This window comes from Dermochelys coriacea, chromosome 3, assembly GCF_009764565.3.
Source record: "Dermochelys coriacea isolate rDerCor1 chromosome 3, rDerCor1.pri.v4, whole genome shotgun sequence".
Classification (NCBI taxonomy): domain Eukaryota; kingdom Metazoa; phylum Chordata; order Testudines; family Dermochelyidae; genus Dermochelys; species Dermochelys coriacea.
Window position 1 is genome coordinate 42,660,771 of NC_050070.1, and position 26,960 is coordinate 42,687,730.

The window sequence follows — 26,960 nt, forward strand, 5'->3', positions numbered from 1 at the left end:
GGTTGGGATGAAACCGAGATACGACCTTTGATAGAAACTTGGGTGTAGGCACAGGGAGACTTTGTCCTGAAATATGGTGAAAGAGAAATACACCATCATGGCCCGAAGTTCATCTACCCATATCTCCAAAGTAATGGGCTCTAAAAAGGTGATTTTCATGGAAATGAGGGGCATAGAGCATGAAGCCAGCGGCTCCAAGGGCAGTTTCATTAACACTGGTAGAACGAGATTGAGGTGCTACTGGGGGGGTGATAGGTATGGGTGGGAAAGTCCTGAGGATACCTTTCCAAAACCTAGTTAGTCAACAGATATATAAATACAGTGTGTCCTGCCATGGCAAGAGGGTGATGAGGGAAACTAGCAGCTGTGACTCAAACCATATGGTGGTGAGAAGGAACTGGAGACAAAGTCAGTCTGCCTCATTATTTATTGCTTTAGACAGAACTATGAAGTGAAGACCAACAGACACTACTACTTTCAAATTCTCTGGCTCTGGATGCATGGCGTGCATGAGTAAACCCTCAGTGGAACACAATGGGGACCATTACTAGAAGAAGAAGAGAAAGAGATATGTGTATAGTGTAGAAGGAGAGAACCATGCTGGCAACCTCCCCACCTTGGATTGCTATTATTTGGCAGTCTTCTGCACAACACATTTTCAAGAAAAATACAAAACCAAATACAATGCAATAAACACAACATTAAAACTAATACAACAATCACCATTACTGATATATAAATGCCTAAACAAATAAATACTTCCTCTACTGGCTCCTTCTTCCCTGAATCAGGTTTAAGCTGCTTGTCACCATCCTGAATGCTCTGTGTAACTTTTCCCTACCATACTTATGTGCTCATCTCCCATCATGACAGCCTATAATAGTCATTTGTCCACTTCTCTCCCTGAAATATCTCTTCTTTCTTCCGTGCTTCCCCTTGTACATGGAACATCCTGCCTAAATTGATTAATGAATGCCTCTAGTCTCTCCACTTTTGGATATCCCTTCATGAAACACCTGTGCTCTGATGCCTAAATGAAATCAGCAAATTTATTATGGCTATCAGAGAAACAGTCAGGTATAGCTGTTATTATTTATTTAAAAAAATATGTTCTGAAATTACTTGGAACCACCTGGTTCTATACATAGCTAGCCCTTATAATCATGTGATGGTATCCTCACTTCCTTCAACCTCCCTCCCCACTCCTCTTGTTTGTTGCACTCATTTGTTGCAGTGCCTCTTAGCTTAGAAGATCATAGTACAACAGGGACTAAATAGTCCTGTGCTTTTGTACAGCGACTTTCAAAATGTTGCCCCAATTCTAACTGGAAATTGTGTGTGCTATCATAATCCAAATTAATACTACTACTACTACTAAAAGGACAAAAAATGGAAGCAAACAAGTATATTGCTTTATGCTTTAGGTTCTGATTTTACTTTGAAAATTCCCTCCCTTCCCCCATCACCAGACATGTTATCAGTGTAAATTGTGGCAGATTCTCTTCCCCACTTCACTCCCTTGTGCCACTCTGGTTTCCCAAAGGAAGCCAAACTGGACTGCTGCCCCCTCACTAAGGATTCCCCTGGTATCTATCACAAACCATCGCTACTTTTTCTTTTTTGGTTTTAGTTGTTTTTTCTAAACTCTTCTCCCACACATGACCTTTATAATCTCTGGACTGTGCACTGTTAATGAGACCTGACACTTTGCTGTTTTGTTTTTGGACATCTCTGATTACCTCCTCATGGGGAGTCAGACAGCAAAAGAGCCAGCAGGACATCCTCAGTGCCACATAAGACAAGATTTCTTTTCCTGCTCCCTTTTCATGAGAGCCTTTTCAAGGCTTCTGTTCAGGCAGGCAAACTGGGGCAGGGAGGGGAGAAAAGAATGAGAACAGTCTTCACAGCCCTAGGAAGCTCTGACATTAAGAATGATATGAAGGGAAGGGAGCAATTGTCAGAAGGTGGAGTGAAGTACTGACAAGATGTCTTTCATAGTTGCCATGTAGAGTAAGGATAAAGGGTAGTTCAGTGGTTCTCAAACTAAGGCTATCGCTTGTTCAGGAAAAGCTCCTGGTGGGCCGGGCCAGTTTGTTTACCTGCTGCATTCGCAGGGTTGGCCGATTGCGGCTCTCACTGGCTGCGGTTCACCACTCCAGGCCAATGGGGGCTGCAGGAAGGGCAGCCAGCACATCCCTCATCCCACGTCGCTTCCTGCAGCTCCCATTGGCCTGAAGCAGCGAACCGCAGCCAGTGGGAGCCACGATCGGCCGAACGTGTGGATGCGGCAGGTAAACAAACTGGCCTGGCCTGTCAGGGGCTTTCCCTGAACAAGTGGTGGCCCTAGTTTGAGAACCACTGGGTAGTTGGATGGCAAAGGAGGCAAAACAAGAAGAAGGGCTGGATAGTAAGTGAAGCTGGAGGCATCAAGGAGGGGAAGTGAGTGAGGCATTGTGAGAGAGAATGGAAGGTTGAGTAAGCCAGGCAGTATGCCCTACAAAGTGATATTATTGCACTGATTTTTGTATATTCTGGGGAAAATATTTTGAAATAAGACAGGTGAAAAATCATTAAGTAATTAATCTTATTTTTGAATCCTTCATCAGCCAACCATTTATTTCCTCATCTTTTTGTTGAGGCTCTCATTTGTTGTCTCTTGTTTATTGTTTTTATTCAGAAGCCGGGGAGGGAGGGAGAGGTAGAAAGTACGGCCATGGGAGCTTGGAGAGTAGGGTGGCTGGTGAAAGAACGTTACTCGGGAATTAGATCAAAAGTTCTCCAGGGCCGAGATCTCATATTTTATAAGACTATAAAGTACCTAGCACATTCTTGGTCACTAAAAAATTACTAATACTATAATTAAGTTAAATCCATACTTTAACATGTGTGTTTGGAATCCCCTCTTTTTCTAGCCTGAAACTTAGGGTTAGCGGGGAGTATTTTTCTTTTACAAATCCCTCAGGAAATCAAATCCACAGTAAGGAATTCATTGAAGAAAATGACCTATGTAAAAGAAATAACATAGCTGAGAGTAGTGCAGACCTTACACTATTGATACTTGTTATACTTTCCAACAATTACTTCACACTTCTGACTCTGTTGTATTGGGAACTAGATTTTCCTTATATCCAAACTAGCAATACAAAACCTGTTGGTAAAATAACTAAGCACACTTTTGGTGGGTCACCAAGAAATGATAATAAAATAATAATAAATCATATTAATAATAAGTACTAGCTCTGAGACTTGGTAAATCTTTAGTGTTGATGCCATTTAAGTTTAAAAATAAAAGTCAATTTGCTGTTAGGAGGCCAAGCTTATTTAAAGTGATACAAATTTTTGGTAAAAAGAAAAAGAGTACTTGTGGTACCTTAGAGACAAACACATTTATTTGAGCATAAGCTTTCCTGAGCTACAGCTAAATTTGTTAGTCTCTAAGGTGCCACAAGTACTCCTGTTCTTTTTGCGAATACAGACTAACACGGTTGCTACTCTGAAATTTTTGGTACTATGTCTACTATTGTGGGTCCTCTCTTTCACGCTTTTACTGTCTAAGTCAATTCATGTCTGTCACTTTCCCACAGCTTTTTTTTAACGGATACAAAAAGTTTTAAAACAAAGAAATATACCAAGTCCCTTTGTAAATCCACCATGTTTCATAGAATCATAGAATCATAGAATCATAGAATCATAGAATATCAGGGTTGGAAGGGACCCCAGAAGGTCATCTAGTCCAACCCCCTGCTCAAAGCAGGACCAAGTCCCAGTTAAATCATCCCAGCTAGGGCTTTGTCAAGCCTGACCTTAAAAACCTCTAAGGAAGGAGATTCTACCACCTCCCTAGGTAACGCATTCCAGTGTTTCACCACCCTCTTAGTGAAAAAGTTTTTCCTAATATCCAATCTAAACCTCCCCCATTGCAACTTGAGACCATTACTCCTCGTTCTGTCATCTGCTACCATTGAGAACAGTCTAGAGCCATCCTCTTTGAAACCCCCTTTCAGGTAGTTGAAAGCAGCTATCAAATCCCCCCTCATTCTTCTCTTCTGCAGACTAAACAATCCCAGCTCCCTCAGCCTCTCCTCATAAGTCATGTGCTCTAGACCCCTAATCATTTTCGTTGCCCTTCGTTGTACTCTTTCCAATTTATCCACATCCTTCCTGTAGTGTGGGGCCCAAAACTGGACACAGTACTCCAGATGAGGCCTCACCAGTGTCGAATAGAGGGGAACGATCACGTCCCTCGATCTGCTCGCTATTGTTCATTGTTCTAGTCACTTCAGTCCTTTCTCTACCTCACAGAGGGTTTATTTAATTATTTATTTCAAACTGGTTTCTTTTGTGCCAGTATAGGCATACAACTTTCATATTTCATTAACATGATGTTCAGCTAATTTCAGCTGGCACGAGCCCAGGCTTACTGACCTTCACGGGATGTGGATAGGAAGGGGAAGGGATGATTTTCAGTACTGGTGGAAACATTACCTGCTGCAATTACAATTCTTTATCCGAGTGATGGTATTGAACATCTTTTATTATTTTTAAGACTATTATGGTAGTACCTAGGGAGCCCAACTGAGATCAGGGTCCCATTGAGCTAGGTGCTATACAATCATAGAACAAGACACAATATCTGCTATGAAGAGTTTATGTCTGCTCACTGAATTTCCCCTGTTGACTGATGTATGCAGAAACAGTTGTAGTTTCAGAAAACACCGCATAAGTATTGTGATGGTACTTTACAGGGGAGAGAGTGCGGGGGAGGGGGGAGTAGTAGACCCAGACAGAAATATATGTCAGACATACTCTGATGCTGCAACAAAAATCCAGCAAATATGGTATGTACCTGCAGTCTGTAGACAGATGAGTAGATTAGACCATTTAACCTGACATATATCCCAAATGTATTGATTGTGGTCTCTCAATCACTGCTATGTATATAAATAAGGTTTAATGTGTGTCTTTGTACTATGGATTATTTTCTGGTCATTTTTCCATCCCTGAAACTCACACATCTTTCTTGCACAGGGCCCACATCTTTGAGGTGGGTTCTATTTCTCAATGAAGTGTGTGTGTGGAGGAGGAGGGGACAATTTCTTTTTTTGTTGTTTTTATTTGATTTTCACATTGTGATTTATAAGAATCAATTCAAGTAGCAACTGTTACTGCTAATGAGAGTTTTGCACATAACTCCCCAAGAATTACATTTAAAATTTACCTGACAGCTAGACCACATTAGTGCAGTTTACTGAATGTATACTTGGCCACCAGGGAAAGAAAACAGCTATATGGTCGTGATCCCATTGAAGTGCTTTCCCATTTCATAGACAAGTAACATCTCTATAAATTGTGAATGGCTATAGAGCATGTTTGCTAAGAAACAGTAAATTCACAAATTTGTTGAAAATTGTGTAAACACACACACATACATATATCATTAGTTATCATCCTCTTCCAGAAAAAAACTTTGAATACTTCATTCCCTCAGTAAAGTGTTCTGTGCAATATAATATCTCAACTAGCAAAGTTTGCTCATCTATTTTTGACATCAAATATACACCAGTTACCAAAGATTTGATGTCTAAAACAATTCACTGCATTTACCAAGTACAAATTCAAAACTTAAAAAGCCACTACTGACAAACATTTAACAAGCATCAAAATATTCTTTGTATTTTTGTCCTATGAATGCATTATCTGTATTTGAGAATAATAACCATTTTATTATCCACAAATATACTTGATACTAATTAAACAAAACACAAGTTTAAGCATTGATGTGCCATCCAGTAAAATGACCATTTAGACAAGCTGTCAAGTTTTCAACTTGTCTCATTTGTAAGCTGTTTACTGCTCAGGATTCCCAAGGGTTTCTTTCTCTCTCTCTCTCAATCTCTTTCCACCTGGAGGAAAATCACAATTCCACTAGTACTTTATCGGGTTTTGTGCAGATATCTCAAGAACATTTCTGTTGGTGTAGATATTTCATACACCAGTAGTTAATGCAGACTTTAAAAGTTACTCATTCCCCTGTCACTCATTCCATCTCATAACTGGCACTTTTTTATACACGTCAATATACTGATATGGAACAATATAATTAATGTTCGCCTTATATATTCAAGCAGTGAGCACTGCTATGATAGGGCTCATTAACATCCTGCAAAATAATCACACTGGGTAAAATTTTCAAAAGAGTCTAAGTGACTTCAGAGCCTAAGACACATTTTCATAAGTGACATAGGACCTCATGGAAAGTCAATGGGAAATGTAGGCTCCTTTTGAAAATATTAACCAGGGTATTTATGTATATCTGTGACATATTAGAATTGAGTCTAATTTGTCTTTTAAAGGACATGTTTTTATGAGTTTGTTTAGGCCACACACTATCATTATGTCTTCAAGGATAAAATCATCATCTTCACCAACTATGTCTGAGAAATACAGTCATGTCAGCAATGCCCATTGTCAAAAACATTTTCTTCTCTCTGCTTTGAAGATTTCAAAAAATATTCAAAGCTTCCAATTTCCACTAAAAATAGTACAGGCTGTCCAGCAACTTAGGTCTGTAAGTTACAGACATTGCAGCAAAAGTCCCATCTGTTTTGTTTTAGAACTGAAAAGGGACAAGTGATTGCAGCAAAGGTTTGAGAAGGATTTTGGTGCATCGCAGTCAAGAACAAAGCACAAAAAATTTGCAATAGTTCCAGTAAAGTTATTTTAAAAACTCACACAACACTAAACACACCAGAAAAAAGCAGGACTGGCTCCATTATGAGAAATGTAAACACACTAGCCTGACAATCATGCAAAAGTACCAATTAGCTTTCAGTGTTTCCAGTGGAGCCTGGAAGCTCTGAACCATTTTAAGAAAAGTTAATTGAATGGATTAAAATCCTCCGGTGTCAGGAGGATCTTATTGTCATGCGAAGAAATCATATCTGTGCATCAAGATCATCCTGCAGGGAGTTGACTCACCCGAGATGTTTATCACCTCATTTCTAGTTCCACAAATGTGTTTGTGTTCTTCCACTGTGGAAATTTCAGCAAGTGGTAGAGGCAAAGGTGGTGGAGTGTGCCCTTTTGGATGATTAGGGAGAAGTCTGCATTGAGAAGAGGTTGGAGATGTTCACCTCCTAGAACAGAATCTATAATCCCCGTAAATAGACTGGGTTTGTTGCCAGAATGCTGACATCATCATAGGAGGATAGAAGTGTTCACTTCCGGGGGGTCTGGAGTTTCTGCAATAGCAGTTTCTATGGGAATTAGCAGGAGACAGATAGTGGAGCTTCTAAATACATGGATTGTCTCAGGAACTGTTTGAAGGGCCTCCAAATCCATCTTTTATGGTGCTGGGCCAATGCAGACTGCTCTCAGAAATGACCTCCTACACAAATTCTGCCAAAGTGCAATAGGCACTGGGGAGGAATGGCAATGTGGAATTGATAACACCACCATAGGGCTCAAAACAAGAGTCTTCAGCTCAGCACTGGCATTGGGAATTTAGGGGTAACAGTTGGAGCCAAAGCCTCTGGTGCTAGAGGAATGGACTCCCTTGACTCACGGCCCTGAAATAGCATTTGTTTTCCTTTCAACCCTAAAACATTTATCACTTGTTGAAGGGGGGAGCCCTTTGCAGCTTCACCTTTTATCAGTAGTAGTAAAGTCCCTCCCCCTCTCAGTACTGTGAAGTCAGTCAGTCATCAGGATTTTTTTTTCTGTGACTGAATTTACTGAGCTGAGAGTGTTTAGCAATTTTGTCATGGATCAAACTTTTGCAGTCACATTATAAATCCTGGAAATGAAGGCTTTATAATGAAAATACTGGTACAACCTAAACTGTAGGATGTGGAAATAGCACTGGTATACATTAGTCAAAGTAAATCTGACAAATAGGAAAATATTTTTCAAGAAGGCACCACACTAGCAGTCCAGCAAAGATACGCCACAGTCACTAAAGGCATTTCCCTAGCCAGTTATGTATTCAGCAAGAATCCAAAGTGCCAGAGACAGGTGCCATTACTGAAACAGACTTTGCCAAACTATGTCTTGTGGTTCTTGAAACTGACAAGTCTGTTCAATGTGCAGCCAGTGATGCTTAAGCTCTTGCTAAAGGAAAAAGGCATCAACAAAAGTGTCAACAGCAGTGGCAGTGACTCCCGAGTTATTATTCCAATTTAATGAATGTGTTAATTTGCTTGTTTGTTTGTTTCTCTTTTTTTTTTACTATAATTGGTGAGTCATGTTGTAAAGAAAGATGTGGGCAAAAATTGCTTAATATTTGTTTATTGTTGCATTTTCTCCAAGACCTAAATTTGTTATATAAATAATTTTTAAAAGTGTATTTTTTCACATGTAACCCCCCCCCCCAACAATTACAGCTAAACTGAGCACAAAAATCATTTAATCCCCTTGGCTGGAGAGGGGTCACTCCTGGTGTCACTCTTAGGAGATCAGCAAAAAGAACCAACATCTGTTTAGAGAATGGCTAATTATCTGTTGAATTACTGGAGGATGCTTATTTAGATAAGCATCCAAACTTAAAGGTATATTCCCAATTCAGAATCTTTGGGGTTCTCCTAACAATAGTTTTATATGTATAGGTACAACCTAACTTTGATCATTTTTCCTAATCAAGACAAACCCATAGTTTGTGATGCGTCATCCAGATCTTTCTCTATAGTATTCTCGGTATTGACAATGCCTCCCAACTTTGCATCCTCAGCAAATTTTATTAGCACATTCCTACATCTCGTGCCAAGGTCATTAATTAAAACACTGAACAATACTGATTTCAAAGAACTCAATTAGTGGCCCCCAGCTTATAGTTCACCTTTCAGAATAACCCATTGTTTTTTCTGGCTGAGAAAGGCCATAACTTCTGTATCTGATGTGAATAGTTGTTCAGATGCTATGCTAGATCCTTCTGAAATGTACTGCAAAGTTAGAATGCCCTTTCCTAGGATAGTTCATCACTTGCAGTTCCTGGTTTTGGATCTCCAGCACTTAGAATCATAGTGTTAGAAGGGACTGCAAGAGTCATATAATCTAACCTCTGCCAAGATGCAGGACTTGTTCTATCTAAACCATCCAAGACAGATGGCTCTCCAGCCTCCTTCTGAAAACCTCCAGTGAAGGCATTTCCAACAACCTTCTGAGGCAGTCTGTTCCATTGTCCTACTGTTCTTACAGTTAGGAAGTTTTTCCTGAGATTTAATCTAAATCTGCTATGTGGTAGTTTGAACCCATTTCCTCATGCTCTCTGTGGAGAAAGAGAACAATTTTTCTCCATTTTTTTATAGCAGCCTTTCAAGACGCTGAAGACCTCTATCATATCTCCTCATAAATCTTCTCTTTACCAAACTAAACATACCCAAATCCTTCAGTCTTTGCTCATATGGCTTGCATTCCATCCACTTGATCATATTTGTTGCTTGCCTCTGGATCCTTTCCAATTTCTCTACATCCTCTCTATACATTGGTTACCAAAAATGGACATAATACTCCAGATGAGGCCTAACCAGCGCCATGTAGAGTGGTACTATCATTTCCTCTGACATGCATACTATGCATCTCTTAATGAAACCTAAAATTGTCTTTGGGTTTTTTTTTGTTTTTTTGCAACAGCCTCACATTGCTGATTTATGTCGAGGTTGTGATCCACCCCAACTCCTAGATCCTTCTCAGCAGTGCTGCTACCAAGCCAGTATTCGCCCATTCTGTATTTGTGCATTTGATTTTTCTTTCATAAGTGTAGCATCTTACATTTGTCTTTGTTGAATTTCATTTTGTTATCTGTAACCAAGTTCTCCAATTTATCAAGATCCCTCTGAATTTTAGCTCTATCCTCCAAAGTATTGGCAACCCCCCAGCTATGTGTCATCTGCAAAGTTGATCAGTATGTGCTCTATACCTAGATACAAGTCATTAATAAAGATGTTAAACAACACTGGACCTAGAACAGGTCCCTGTGGAACCTGACTTGAGACCTCGCATCAATCTGACATCATTCCATTACTTTCATTAACTCTTTGTTTGCAATTGTTTAACCAATTATGTATCCACTTAATGGTAGATCTGTTGAGCCCACTTTTCTCCAGATTACTTATCAGAATGTCATATAACACTGTGTCAAAAGCCTTGCTGAAATCCAGGTATATTATGCCCACTGCATTCCGCCTATTCACCAAATTAGTTACCCTGTCAAAGAAGAAAATTAAACGGTTTTGGCATGATTTGTTCTTGGTAAATCCATGCTGATTTTTAATGATTACCTCTTCATCCTTCAGGTATTCACAAACTGAATAATTTATAAATTGCAAAAGCAGCTTTCCAGGTATCGAAGTCAGGCTGATTGGTCTATAGTTCCCATTTTTGAAGATGGACACTACGTTAACCCTTCTCTGGTCTTCCGAGACCCGCCCCCCCATGAGTTTGTAAATATTATTGGCAGTGGCTCTGAGGTTTCTTCAGCTAATTCCTTCAGTACCCTCTAATAGTTGTTTTTGCAGCATGTTATATATATATATATATATATATATATATATATATATATATATATATATAAACTCTAATTTCTTCAGTTCATTCCAACAAGCGTCACCTAATTTCTGTTTCCTGGAACAAAATGTGAACCAGTCCTGTTTTGGTTGGTCATGCTCCGAGAGTGTCTGGAATATGGTGGAACAGGGTGGGGGGTTCCATACAAGAAAAGTGTCACACAATCTCCCAATCAGCAGTTTTTCATTCCTTCTTTCATCTCAGGTAAAACTGTGTATGCAAGTGTGCAGGTCTCACATAAGGTACCCCAAAACCTGCACTGGGCTGGGAACTTGTCAAATTCTTCTAATGATTAGTTTTAATATTTCTATATTTTTCACAACTCGTATTATTGTTCAAGATCTCATATCTATACCCAAGGAGGCTTATTCTAATTTGCTAGAATTGCCCCATGTCCTCACCTCGATAGTTTTGTTAACTTTGAAAGAGATACAGTGCTGATCCAGATGTAGGTAGAGAGAGGAACATGATTTATATTGTTATACAATGGGGAAGCTTATGCATGACCAAAAATAATGATTCTAAACCCACAGAGAAGGCTTACAAGAAAGTCACAGATGGGTCTGACTCTACCTGAAACCACCTGGATATAGACTGTTTAAAACAAAACTTATGGGAATAGGCCCTGTATTCAATATAAGTATGATCATAAAGATCAACTTTTACTAAATCAGTCAAAGAAAATATGAATGTATGGTTCATTTTAAGACCAACAGCACAGGTCTTATAAATAGTAACAAATGAGAATCCAGTGTAAAGGGGAAAAAAGAATTAGAATGTTAAATTAGGAATGTTAAAAAGAGTGTTAAAATGAAACCACCAAAGATAGTAAACATGTAAGAATGATAATCTGACTTGTTAAAAATATACTGCAAATGTTTATGGCTAACATTTGTATCTTTTGTCGATTTTTTTCAAAATGTCGAGATAATAAGCATTGATTAGAAAAGAGAGTATTCAGTAAAGTGGGATGCAGAATGCAGAGGTCAGTAAAACCAAAAGAGTGCTTATGCCCACTGAAAATCAACTAATATGAGACCAAGATGCCCTCAAGGTATGGAATGACTAAAGAAGAACAGCTATTTTGTTGGGGGTTGGAGGTGGAAGTGTCTTTCCCCTCCCAATATGTTGTGTCTTGCTAGGAAAGGGTTAATTGGCAACCTGGTTTGTAATAGCTAGTTTAAATATATTAAACCCCAGAGTAAAGGCCAGTTTTGTACACTGAACTCCATTTTCTTTCCTTTTATGCATGATTAAATAGCAATTAAGTTTTAATGAAAAGTGTTAGGCTGATTACAATTAACATAATTGCACAGGTCAGTTCATGTCCTCATGTTCTACATGCTGTGCTGACCTGGCAAGACAATGGACCTTTAATTGAGTCAAACGTCTTGCAAGTTTCAGTCATTTACATTCTTCCATTTAAGGCATTTATGCCTACATATATAATGAAAAATAAAACACACACAGGTGTCACATTGTGTAAATCATTGCCTTCCATAAATATATGTGTTATTTCAAAATCCTTAGGATATGAAAAAACTCTTCTCCCAAGCGCCTGTAATAAACCATTCATTTCTTCCACGATTACCAGAAAATTGAAAGCAGCTCAGGACTCATTTATAGATTCAGTTTGAGAGAAACAATATAAAGCCTCAAATCCACCAAGGTGCTGCAAAGTCTCATCCAGATCCAGCAGAGTATTTGAGTATATGCTAAACTTTGAAGTCAAGGAAGCTACTCACATACTTAAAGTTGAGCATGTGCTCAAAGAGTCTGAGGGATCAGGGCCACACTGGTCAGTACATTGCAAGACTGATTCCAAATAAATGGAACTCTTTTGAGGGTGGGTGGGGAGTGATATTTCATATGCATGCACACACATACGCAACTTTGCACTTGACAAGGATCGTAAACCAAAAACTTTAAAGTGTCAGTCATTTTTTCCTTAACTTTAGCTGAGACTTCCAGTTCTCCACCACTAACTTCAATTAATTCAAGTGAGACATACATTGCAATTGCCAGCATGATCACCATGATACAAAGGAAAATTACACCAAGCTGCAGAAATCAGTTGTTGAATCCTAAAGCTTTAACTTGTTTTCTTTTCACCACAGTAACTGCTGAAGGTCAAATACTTTATACTAGTACTTTTCTAGAAAAGGTAAACAGCTTAAATACTTTCTTCCTTCACAACATTTATTGCTAAATCTGTATCTATACATCTCATGCTCACTTCCACTTTATTATAATATAGTACGAAGTATGTTTATCTGTTCTAATATCTTAAAACATCTTCATTAAAATATATGTAAATTTAACATTTTCAACTGGTATGAACAGCAACACATTTTCTATAATTAACCATACAGAAAAGAAACACTCATCCAACCCCTGCCATATCTTATCTATCCATATAAGCTATGACAAACTGACCAGTTACAGGAAATTCATCTCAACCCTTTACCCACTTCATCTATATTGTACCTAGGCATTTCAGGGCTTAACAAAGAGACAGTTCCTTAGGGGCTCTCACAACAAATTTTTTGGTGGCCTCAGAGTGCAGTCACCAACTCTTGCTGGTGGTCACTGTGACAATATTTCCTAAAATACTTAATTAACTTTGGGAAAAACAAATAAATATGCACATATCCATGTCCAAATCATTGTAATTTATTAATGTAGGATTTTTTGCAGCTTCAATGATAAAAATAATGTACAGATGTACCTGTTCTTTACTGGACCTCAATAGAATAGAAACACAAATAAGGTGCTCTGCATGTTTTACTTTTGTTGGTTGGTTTTTTTCTTTTTCAGACTTGTTAGCTAGTAAGTCTGCTACTGTGAAAAGTGATATCTGTATATTTGTTAATATCACTTTTTACAGAAGATTTACTCATCCCTGTCAAGCTGGGGGACAAATTAAACCCTGGATGGGGAGGTGGGTAAGGAGGCAGGAGGGCCAGGGGCGATGGGGGCCTAGATTGGGGGGTTGAGGAGGCACCTGGGCTCAGGGTGATGGAGGGTAAGTCCGGGGCTGGAGCCTGGGGTCCTGTTGCATGGCTGGGGGATGGAGGAGGCAGCAGGGGCCAGGGGCAACGTGGGAGCCTGGGGCAGGAGTCCAAAGCCCTGTGGCTGGGGGACAGAGCCTGCTGCCACATGGCCAGAAACTGCTGCCCACCACCCCTGGGCTGAAGCCCAAAGCCCAAGCCCCATCCACCCCAGGAAGGTGGGGAACTCATACTGGTCACCTTCTCCTACATTGTTTGTGGTTCCAGAAGGAGGCAGGGACCAACCCCTGCTGGCAACTCTGGCGTAGGGGCCACTGCTTTGCCCCTCTCCGAACACCACCCAGGAAGCTGTGGCTGCAAGAAAAGCCCCTGCTGGCTGCATGCGGCCACAGTGGCCATATTTGAGAAACGCTGCCTTAGGGACAATGCCTACATTAGACAATGCGGAAAATTAAACCAAATTAACTGAAGGTCTGTATTTAAAGTGCATTAGTTAAAATGCATTTAATCCATGTTCACTTTAACTTAACTGAAGTCAAGTTAAGCTAAGGGGAACTCAGGCCACTGTACTTCTGATCGAGAGTGTCTATTCAGGGACATTACATACTTTACCTAATGCAGTTTAAATTTACACCTTCAGTTAATTAAGCTTAATTTTCCTGAGTGTCCCATGTAGACATGCCCTTAAATAAATTGTGTCCATAATGTGTACAGACGTAATGGTTGGACTGAAAAAATATAGTACATTTCCCCCCCTTTGATGTACCTGAATCATTGGCATTTATGAGAGTTACGTGATATCACAGGAAAACTCTACTCATTTAATGTTCTAATACTGAGATCATCACTCTTGTATCTAAAGTTGCAGTTACTTCAGAGCTGAAGATATAATTCCAAAATTATTCATGCCAAATGGTTTAAAATCAAACATTTTACCATATTTTTGCGTAGGTTTCTTTTACATTTTCACTGTTAAAATGAAATACATTTAGCTTAAAATACATGTAAATAAAATCACCTGAAACAAAAGTGTATGTGAGTGCCAATTCATTTTTTCAGAAACAAAATTAGTTATTAGATAAAATAAGTCCAATATTTGAGGCTGTCTTGGAAAATAATAGTGAGAGATTTAAAATAAAGACAAAAGTAACTTAGCCTATAGATCCTAAGACCTTACCATGACCCATACGTATATTTTATGTAAATTAAAAAAAAAGATTCTCTTTGGGAAAGACTAACAAGCCTACTAGAAGGAAAAAAAATGTGTATTTGTGTACACAAGAATGATCACATCTAATTGTATTTGAGATAATAGAGGATTCACATACTTGAGAATTGGATGGAAAAGCCTGACTTGCTGATGAAGAAGTCACTGTCAAACTGTAACGTCAGTGAGTTGAAGGTGCTATGGATATCCTCAGGAAGGGTTGAACCACTCCATTCTTTCAGAAGAATACTGCTTTCAACAGGACCATCCCACACCTTCAGGATGTCATGGGCGACCTCAGTGTCAAAAACAATAAAATGCAGACTGCAAAGGAAGAGCAACATACATTGTACATTAAAACATAGGCATTATGTCTATGTAGCCTACCTTTATCAGGTTTTTAAGAGATCAGAACTGCATGAACCAACATTTCTACTGCACATGTAAATAAAACTAAGCATACTAGCTGAATTAGTTAGGTGTTACATTAAATTATGCCAACTGCAACAAATACTAGGTGGTAACATACATACCACAAGACAACTGATCGATATTGTATTTGGATTCCCAGGTGGGAAAACCCTATCTGTGATATATTATATTTGAGAAAATATTTTACACAGTAATGTAAAAACAAACCAAAAGCTGAGCCTGCATAATATTTATTTGAATATTTTCTTAAATGTATTAGAATGGATACAGATATCTTAAATGTGTTTAATTTATAATCATTTTATTTTTATTTCTATTTTCATTAATATAGATTAGGCTCACACTGGCAAGGACTTACTCATGTGCATAGATTTTAGCAGCTCACCAATGAGGGCAAGAGGTTCAAAACTTATCCTATAAATTGTTTGCAATTTCCTTCCAGGAGAAGCTCGGCTCAGATGCAGCATCTGTTTTTTGTGAAGTCCTGTTCCCCCTCTACCTCCCATCCTCTTTTTTCACATGGCTTAATTGGAGTGGGAGGTAAACAAGTCACTCACTGGATCACTTCACTTGCTTTCTGTTCACTTCTTGGTACAATTCAAGGTATTAAGTTTAATCTGTTTTGTGTATAAACCTCAGGTATGATTTTGGTTTCACACCTGTCTGTAGAATGTCTAGCAATCTTTGATATATTCAGATTAAGAATAATAATAATCTATAAAAAGTTACATGTTTTCAGTCCTGCATGCATAAGCATACTGAAGTTAATGGGAGTTGTTCTTTTGATTTCAATTGGCTTTGAATCAGGCCCTAAGAGGCTTTTCTGTTCTTGTGATGGAACAACAGTTGAGGAAAATGGCCTGACCACTCAGACTAACAGGATCCAGGATTGAATGTCTTGGGGATGGTAGACAGGACATTCTCAAAGTTAATTCCATCACTCTGAAAATGGTTTACTCTACTAGTTCAAGAGATCCCAAACTAGTTAAACTTTAGAACACAGTGCCAGTCTATCTCTCTCTCCCTCTCTCTTTTTTTCTCCTTCCCAGAGATTTTTAGTTTTTGTTTTTGCTTCTTGAAAAAGAAGCAAATATGCAAAATCTTTAATAATTTCTGCATCTGTCCCCTGAAAATATTTGAATGTTTGCACTTTATAAGCCAACTAAAGAAAAACAACTTTATGCCACTTATTGAAATTTTGCACTGCTTTCTCTAGGGATAGTTTCACAAAACAATGAACTCCTTGAAAAATGCTCCTTTTCTACAATCCTACATCATGTCTTTTTTTTAATATTATCCTTAGATTCAGAGTTTAAGGCTAGAAGAAATCATTACCTCATATAGTCTGATCTTCTATACATCACAGATCATTAAATTTCACACAGTTAGCCTTGTACTAAGTCCAATGACTTGTGCTTGGCTAAAACAAATAATAGTTTTTATTGTTAAATTCCTTCTAATTGTACACAATTGGAGATTTGCAAAGAGGTTATTAAAGGCTTTTAAACTTTTTTCTCCCTCTTAAAGAGGAAGTGCTATTTTTAGGAAATCTTATAGTACATATTTCATCAGCATGACATTGGGTTTCAAACCATGAAAGAATTATGCACTTGCTTTTTCACAGATTCATAGATTCCAAAGCCAGCAGGGAGTATTACAATTATCTAGTCTGACCTCCTGCATAGGCCTTAGAACTTACCCACAGTAGTTCCTAGAGCAATTGCCAGAAATAGAGAATCCACCATGACCCTTACATTGTTCCAATGGGTAATTACCCTCATTGTTAAAAAATGTATGCTTTATTTCCAGTTTGAATTTGTCTAGCTTCAACTTCTGGCCACTGGACCAGGCTATATCTTTCTCTGTCAGATAGAAGAGCCCATTATTATATACTTGTTCCCTACATAGGTACTATTACACTGTAATCAAGACACCCCTTAATGTTGTTGTTGTTGTTAAACTAAAGAGATTGAGCGCTGAGTCTGTCAGTATAAGGCATGTTTTCTAAACCTTTAGTCATTATTATGGCTCTTCTCTGTCCAATATATAAGTATGCTTCTCAAATTTTGGATGCCAGAATTGGACACAGTATTTCAGCTGTGCTCACATTAGTGCCAAGTGCTTAACTTTATGAATACGACTATAGTTAAGAATATGTATAATGGTTTGCAGGAACTATGCTCCTCCACCCGAAATGATTTCATCTGTTTTTCCCCCCACAAACACTCCTTTAAAATATTTTCTGTTTCTATTTTTGTTTCTACTGTATGTTTAGCTTTCTTTCCAGCAATTTCCTTCTATCATGCACAATGTTGCTCAAATCAAGGATTCAATTCTTGAATAGAGGTTCTGTTTGTTTTTTAAGTACATATCTATAAGATGGTTAGCCAGTCAAGAGCAATTATAGGTAAAATGGAAACAATGCACAATTGAAGATATGCAAAGCATAGTCTTTAATGATGCTTGTTAAAAATGTGAAAAGAAAAGGAGTACTTGTGGCACCTTAGAGACTAACAAATTTATTTGAGCATAAGCTTTTGTGAGAAAAAAAAAAGCTCACAAAAGCTTATGCTCAAATAAATTTGTTAGTCTCTAAGGTGCCACAAGTACTCCTTTTCTTTTTGCGAATACAGACTAACATGGCTGCTACTCTGAAACCTGTTGTTAAAAATGTGTTGTATCATTACCTTTATTATTTATTTTCAATTTAACACAAAATTATCATGAACTATTTAAATATAACTTCAGATTTGCATAACCTTTGTGTTTATTAGAGTTGATATTTAAACATACAGGTGATGCAATTTCTTTACACCATATACAGTGCACTTAATTTATAAAGCTATTCTGTTTAAAAAAAGAGGCCCCCTTTTAAAAAGTGGTCATATATTACTACTCAAATATCACTTCTGGGAAATTAAATAGAAGATATTCATGAAAGTTAGGTTTCTACACAGAGGAGGTTAGTTAAAAACAAGTTTTTAATTGCAGCATGGCAGAGTGATGTTAGAAAGTGCACTAGGACAACTGGACTTTCAAAAGGGACATAATTACTTCTAACTGGTAAGCTTGCCATATTAATTTATTTGTTCTTTGTTTTCTAAGACTGGCTATCCATATTCTCTCTGACAGCTAACCCTCTTATTGTCTTGTACTTTTTCTAATGGCAGTGGGCAGATCTCAGTCGCAGAGGAAACTGAAGTTGCCAAAAGTTGCCAAAAGGCAACTACATGCAGCATTATCTTAAATGCAAGGCACTGGACCTCAAAATAGATGGATACCAGTTAAGACAAAAAAACAAAAACAAAACTCTGAGATATATGGAAGCTAAGTTACATGAACTGAACCTTCAGGTTGTTTTCTGTTCTTCTTTTCTCAATTCAGTGACACTTTTTTGATATGACAAGCTTTCTGACCGTTGCCAACATATGTGTGTGTGTGTGTGTGAATGTGTGTGTGACAGACGGACAGAGATAGAGTGTGTGTGTGTGTATGTATATATAAAGACAGATCCCTTTGGAATATGTCAGAGCTATTTGAAGCAGCAAAAGCTCCTGTACCTGTGCAAAAGCACATGATTGGAGGAAGCTTATAGAGTGGTTCCAGTCCCCCACTTCAGCAAGAAATTGTATAAAATCCAGGAAGGTCTAATGACAAAAGATTTTTTTCAGAGTAGCAGCCGTGTTAGTCTGTATTCACAAAAAGAAAAGGAGTACTTGTGGCACCTTAGAGACTAACAAATTTATTAGAGCATAAGCTTTCGTGAGCTATAGCTCAGATTGTCAGAGAGAATAGCACATTTTGCTATAAGTTAGAGAGAAAGGGCTAACTACACAGAAGATAGGCACCTATCTGCCACTATAGGTGCTTAAGTACAATATTTAGGTACCACTAAGATCCTCAACACCCCCGATTTGCTATCTATAACCTAACCCTGTAAGCACCTAGACTCTCTAGACACATGAGTTTCCACCATTAAAGTGTCCTATGTGCTTACGTTTCTATCAATGAGCATATTCACAGCCACCTCAGTCTAGTTGCCCAGGCACCTATATTTCATGGCTAAGCCTCAGCAGGATCTTCAGAGTAGGTACTGGACATCCTTTTTTTCCTTTGGGATCCAATCTGCTAGGTGTGCTCAGAGCACACCTAAACTCACAAAAGATGGCCAAGAGGGGGAGAGGAGGAGGACACCCTCAGAACCCCACCACTTTCAGGCAATTTGACACCTAATTTGCCACCTACATTTCACACCTAAATTGATGTCTATATCGGCCTGAGATTTTCAGCTGTGAATCTTCTCCTGGAGTTAATCACACAAGCCATTTTGTTCAAGAAACAGAGCAGGGGGTGAGGATGAGCAGGGCCCTCCTTTATAACCATTAGCCCGGTGATTAGGGTAAAGTACTCACTAGGAATGTGGGAGACCGGGTTCATTTCTCCCTTCTTTCACACTACAATAAAGCATGTGAATTACTATATTTCTGGGTTCATTCTATGTTATATCAGTATTTTGCTGGTACAATGCCATTGAAATGAATAGTTATGATGGCATTAGGACCCTGATCTGCAAACTGAGATTTTTTTCTAAGATATCAGTGCTCTCCCAACATAAAGAGCATCCATGGCAAGTTTGACAACATTCAATAAATAGCAACTACCTCATTTTGAAGGACTTATTCTTTTGGATTAAGTAGCACTAAAACTATTAGAACAGAGCCTCCTCTTATCTGAATTTAAGTTATGTCTCTTGACTTGCATGTACAACATGTTACATGTTAAACTATCCACTTAAATAAATTCCTCGTCACTATTCCATTTGGTAATTTAGCACAATGTACTCATTTGATTACAGATCAAGGAAGTCTAAAGTGTGGAATTCAGTAAACAAAGAAAATGAAAATAAAAGCTAATTTCTCTGGGCGTGGCCTTTGTTACCTTGAAAACAATACTGTTCATATAGCTTAGGGCTGGAGTACAAGAACATTAATATCCAGCAGATCAGTGAGAGTATTATGGCTATTTAAAAATACAGGGAGAGAGAGATAAAGTCACCTCAGAAAGATTTCTGAATTTGGCAGTTAGAGTCTGACAATGGAGATTTGGAAATACCAGAACCTTATATACGGATGCTGTAACCATGATCTCTTGGTAAATTAGGTCATTGATTCTGCACCAAAAAGCCAAATAAATGCTTTTAGCATCACTATGGAATTATGTAGTCTACATTTTACAAAAGTTAAAATATTAGATGTAAAAGAAACTTTACAGAACTCTATGTTACTATTCAGGAGCATCACATCAGAAGCACAGCATTGCATTTACTGTAATTTCATTTTTTAAAAATATTCACTCTGAAGAATGATAATGTGTACATATTAATGCATCCGATGAAGTGAGCTGTAGCTCACGAAAGCTTACGCTCTAATAAATTTGTTAGTCTGTAAGGTGCCGCAAGTACTCCTTTTCTTTTTGTGAATACAGACTAACACGGCTGCTACTCTGAAACCTGTTTTCTAGTTAAAAAATGTTGTTTTTTGATTTCCTCAATTCATTCTTTATTAATTTCAAATTTGTAATTCTTATTAAAATGTAAATGAAGCACTGAATTCACCTGCAATGGAGTGAATTCATCACTTGATTTAGTCATATGGGAATACATTTATCTTTTATTTCTGAGAAGAAGAAGAAGAAGAAGAAGAAGAAATTGCAAGAAAAATGCGCATTTCAATTAATAGACTCGTCTTTTCCTAGTTTAAAGCTTATTCATAGATTAATTATTTTAATTTAAGAGGTAAAAGGCTTCTGACCTGTTCAAAAATAAACTAATACACTATTTATTAACCATTTTCTCAAAAATAAGAGATAGCTAATATTCTATACAAGTCCAATTACTGTATATCTGGTAGGTGTGTTATGTCTCCGACGCCTTCATTCATAGGTGTACAACACTGGTATTTCATTGTCCATTAGTAAATACGTTAAAATCACAAAAGATCATTAAAATCATAAAACGATCATTAATAAGAATATTTGTAAAGAACAATGTGACTTTCATTTGTAATGCTCTTGAATACTTTTTGCTCATCAGCTATCTGTCTGAATATTAAATTTCTAAAAAAACATGAGTACAAGCTAAAATCTGCCATCTAAATATGGCCAATATTTGTGAAATTTTGTGTTCTGTTTTACCCATACCATGGTAACTGCAGGAAACCTGCACTTAGAACCTCTAAAGATCAGCACTCCTACCTCTGAATGAATAGCCATGCCAGTGAGCAGCATTTATTAGATGCCATGAGCTGAGTACTGCCTCCTCCCTGGATGGGATAGGAAAGTGAAGGAGGAATAAAAGCCTTCCAGTCCTTTCTGTACTTCAGCAGTTCCCAGATGTCCATCATGTCTTTTTTTTAATATTATCCTTAGATTCAGAGTTTAAGGCTAGAAGAAATCATTACCTCATATAGTCTGATCTTCTATACATCACAGATCATTAAATTTCACACAGTTAGCCTTGTACTAAGTCCAATGACTTGTGCTTGGCTAAAACAAATAATAGTTTTTATTGTTAAATTCCTTCTAATTGTACACAATTGGAGATTTGCAAAGAGGTTATTAAAGGCTTTTAAACTTTTTTCTCCCTCTTAAAGAGGAAGTGCTATTTTTAGGAAATCTTATAGTACATATTTCATCAGCATGACATTGGGTTTCAAACCATGAAAGAATTATGCACTTGCTTTTTCACAGATTCATAGATTCCAAAGCCAGCAGGGAGTATTACAATTATCTAGTCTGACCTCCTGCATAGGCCTTAGAACTTACCCACAGTAGTTCCTAGAGCAATTGCCAGAAATAGAGAATCCACCATGACCCTTACATTGTTCCAATGGGTAATTACCCTCATTGTTAAAAAATGTATGCTTTATTTCCAGTTTGAATTTGTCTAGCTTCAACTTCTGGCCACTGGACCAGGCTATATCTTTCTCTGTCAGATAGAAGAGCCCATTATTATATACTTGTTCCCTACATAGGTACTATTACACTGTAATCAAGACACCCCTTAATGTTGTTGTTGTTGTTAAACTAAAGAGATTGAGCGCTGAGTCTGTCAGTATAAGGCATGTTTTCTAAACCTTTAGTCATTATTATGGCTCTTCTCTGTCCAATATATAAGTATGCTTCTCAAATTTTGGATGCCAGAATTGGACACAGTATTTCAGCTGTGCTCACATTAGTGCCAAGTGCTTAACTTTATGAATACGACTATAGTTAAGAATATGTATAATGGTTTGCAGGAACTATGCTCCTCCACCCGAAATGATTTCATCTGTTTTTCCCCCCACAAACACTCCTTTAAAATATTTTCTGTTTCTATTTTTGTTTCTACTGTATGTTTAGCTTTCTTTCCAGCAATTTCCTTCTATCATGCACAATGTTGCTCAAATCAAGGATTCAATTCTTGAATAGAGGTTCTGTTTGTTTTTTAAGTACATATCTATAAGATGGTTAGCCAGTCAAGAGCAATTATAGGTAAAATGGAAACAATGCACAATTGAAGATATGCAAAGCATAGTCTTTAATGATGCTTGTTAAAAATGTGAAAAGAAAAGGAGTACTTGTGGCACCTTAGAGACTAACAAATTTATTTGAGCATAAGCTTTTGTGAGAAAAAAAAAAGCTCACAAAAGCTTATGCTCAAATAAATTTGTTAGTCTCTAAGGTGCCACAAGTACTCCTTTTCTTTTTGCGAATACAGACTAACATGGCTGCTACTCTGAAACCTGTTGTTAAAAATGTGTTGTATCATTACCTTTATTATTTATTTTCAATTTAACACAAAATTATCATGAACTATTTAAATATAACTTCAGATTTGCATAACCTTTGTGTTTATTAGAGTTGATATTTAAACATACAGGTGATGCAATTTCTTTACACCATATACAGTGCACTTAATTTATAAAGCTATTCTGTTTAAAAAAAGAGGCCCCCTTTTAAAAAGTGGTCATATATTACTACTCAAATATCACTTCTGGGAAATTAAATAGAAGATATTCATGAAAGTTAGGTTTCTACACAGAGGAGGTTAGTTAAAAACAAGTTTTTAATTGCAGCATGGCAGAGTGATGTTAGAAAGTGCACTAGGACAACTGGACTTTCAAAAGGGACATAATTACTTCTAACTGGTAAGCTTGCCATATTAATTTATTTGTTCTTTGTTTTCTAAGACTGGCTATCCATATTCTCTCTGACAGCTAACCCTCTTATTGTCTTGTACTTTTTCTAATGGCAGTGGGCAGATCTCAGTCGCAGAGGAAACTGAAGTTGCCAAAAGTTGCCAAAAGGCAACTACATGCAGCATTATCTTAAATGCAAGGCACTGGACCTCAAAATAGATGGATACCAGTTAAGACAAAAAAACAAAAACAAAACTCTGAGATATATGGAAGCTAAGTTACATGAACTGAACCTTCAGGTTGTTTTCTGTTCTTCTTTTCTCAATTCAGTGACACTTTTTTGATATGACAAGCTTTCTGACCGTTGCCAACATATGTGTGTGTGTGTGTGTGAATGTGTGTGTGACAGACGGACAGAGATAGAGTGTGTGTGTGTGTATGTATATATAAAGACAGATCCCTTTGGAATATGTCAGAGCTATTTGAAGCAGCAAAAGCTCCTGTACCTGTGCAAAAGCACATGATTGGAGGAAGCTTATAGAGTGGTTCCAGTCCCCCACTTCAGCAAGAAATTGTATAAAATCCAGGAAGGTCTAATGACAAAAGATTTTTTTCAGAGTAGCAGCCGTGTTAGTCTGTATTCACAAAAAGAAAAGGAGTACTTGTGGCACCTTAGAGACTAACAAATTTATTAGAGCATAAGCTTTCGTGAGCTATAGCTCAGATTGTCAGAGAGAATAGCACATTTTGCTATAAGTTAGAGAGAAAGGGCTAACTACACAGAAGATAGGCACCTATCTGCCACTATAGGTGCTTAAGTACAATATTTAGGTACCACTAAGATCCTCAACACCCCCGATTTGCTATCTATAACCTAACCCTGTAAGCACCTAGACTCTCTAGACACATGAGTTTCCACCATTAAAGTGTCCTATGTGCTTACGTTTCTATCAATGAGCATATTCACAGCCACCTCAGTCTAGTTGCCCAGGCACCTATATTTCATGGCTAAGCCTCAGCAGGATCTTCAGAGTAGGTACTGGACATCCTTTTTTTCCTTTGGGATCCAATCTGCTAGGTGTGCTCAGAGCACACCTAAACTCACAAAAGATGGCCAAGAGGGGGAGAGGAGGAGGACACCCTCAGAACCCCACCACTTTCAGGCAATTTGACACCTAATTTGCCACCTACATTTCACACCTAAATTGATGTCTATATCGGCCTGAGATTTTCAGCTGTGAATCTTCTCCTGGAGTTAATCACACAAGCCATTTTGTTCAAGAAACAGAGCAGGGGGTGAGGATGAGCAGGGCCCTCCTTTATAACCATTAGCCCGGTGATTAGGGTAAAGTACTCACTAGGAATGTGGGAGACCGGGTTCATTTCTCCCTTCTTTCACACTACAATAAAGCATGTGAATTACTATATTTCTGGGTTCATTCTATGTTATATCAGTATTTTGCTGGTACAATGCCATTGAAATGAATAGTTATGATGGCATTAGGACCCTGATCTGCAAACTGAGATTTTTTTCTAAGATATCAGTGCTCTCCCAACATAAAGAGCATCCATGGCAAGTTTGACAACATTCAATAAATAGCAACTACCTCATTTTGAAGGACTTATTCTTTTGGATTAAGTAGCACTAAAACTATTAGAACAGAGCCTCCTCTTATCTGAATTTAAGTTATGTCTCTTGACTTGCATGTACAACATGTTACATGTTAAACTATCCACTTAAATAAATTCCTCGTCACTATTCCATTTGGTAATTTAGCACAATGTACTCATTTGATTACAGATCAAGGAAGTCTAAAGTGTGGAATTCAGTAAACAAAGAAAATGAAAATAAAAGCTAATTTCTCTGGGCGTGGCCTTTGTTACCTTGAAAACAATACTGTTCATATAGCTTAGGGCTGGAGTACAAGAACATTAATATCCAGCAGATCAGTGAGAGTATTATGGCTATTTAAAAATACAGGGAGAGAGAGATAAAGTCACCTCAGAAAGATTTCTGAATTTGGCAGTTAGAGTCTGACAATGGAGATTTGGAAATACCAGAACCTTATATACGGATGCTGTAACCATGATCTCTTGGTAAATTAGGTCATTGATTCTGCACCAAAAAGCCAAATAAATGCTTTTAGCATCACTATGGAATTATGTAGTCTACATTTTACAAAAGTTAAAATATTAGATGTAAAAGAAACTTTACAGAACTCTATGTTACTATTCAGGAGCATCACATCAGAAGCACAGCATTGCATTTACTGTAATTTCATTTTTTAAAAATATTCACTCTGAAGAATGATAATGTGTACATATTAATGCATCCGATGAAGTGAGCTGTAGCTCACGAAAGCTTACGCTCTAATAAATTTGTTAGTCTGTAAGGTGCCGCAAGTACTCCTTTTCTTTTTGCGAATACAGACTAACACGGCTGCTACTCTGAAACCTGTTTTCTAGTTAAAAAATGTTGTTTTTTGATTTCCTCAATTCATTCTTTATTAATTTCAAATTTGTAATTCTTATTAAAATGTAAATGAAGCACTGAATTCACCTGCAATGGAGTGAATTCATCACTTGATTTAGTCATATGGGAATACATTTATCTTTTATTTCTGAGAAGAAGAAGAAGAAGAAGAAGAAGAAATTGCAAGAAAAATGCGCATTTCAATTAATAGACTCGTCTTTTCCTAGTTTAAAGCTTATTCATAGATTAATTATTTTAATTTAAGAGGTAAAAGGCTTCTGACCTGTTCAAAAATAAACTAATACACTATTTATTAACCATTTTCTCAAAAATAAGAGATAGCTAATATTCTATACAAGTCCAATTACTGTATATCTGGTAGGTGTGTTATGTCTCCGACGCCTTCATTCATAGGTGTACAACACTGGTATTTCATTGTCCATTAGTAAATACGTTAAAATCACAAAAGATCATTAAAATCATAAAACGATCATTAATAAGAATATTTGTAAAGAACAATGTGACTTTCATTTGTAATGCTCTTGAATACTTTTTGCTCATCAGCTATCTGTCTGAATATTAAATTTCTAAAAAAACATGAGTACAAGCTAAAATCTGCCATCTAAATATGGCCAATATTTGTGAAATTTTGTGTTCTGTTTTACCCATACCATGGTAACTGCAGGAAACCTGCACTTAGAACCTCTAAAGATCAGCACTCCTACCTCTGAATGAATAGCCATGCCAGTGAGCAGCATTTATTAGATGCCATGAGCTGAGTACTGCCTCCTCCCTGGATGGGATAGGAAAGTGAAGGAGGAATAAAAGCCTTCCAGTCCTTTCTGTACTTCAGCAGTTCCCAGATGTCCATCATGTCTTTTTTTTAATATTATCCTTAGATTCAGAGTTTAAGGCTAGAAGAAATCATTACCTCATATAGTCTGATCTTCTATACATCACAGATCATTAAATTTCACACAGTTAGCCTTGTACTAAGTCCAATGACTTGTGCTTGGCTAAAACAAATAATAGTTTTTATTGTTAAATTCCTTCTAATTGTACACAATTGGAGATTTGCAAAGAGGTTATTAAAGGCTTTT

At 37.5% G+C, this 26,960-nt stretch overlaps 1 protein-coding gene across 1 annotated transcript in view; it reads right to left on the minus strand.

Annotated features, from left to right (window-relative positions):
- Positions 1–26,960, minus strand: part of CSMD1 (CUB and Sushi multiple domains 1) — a 2,060,919-nt gene that overhangs the window by 374,118 nt on the left and 1,659,841 nt on the right. Inside the window, 1 exon segment of the mRNA XM_038396611.2 lies at positions 14,900–15,102. Within this exon segment, the coding sequence (XP_038252539.2) occupies positions 14,900–15,102 (203 nt within the window).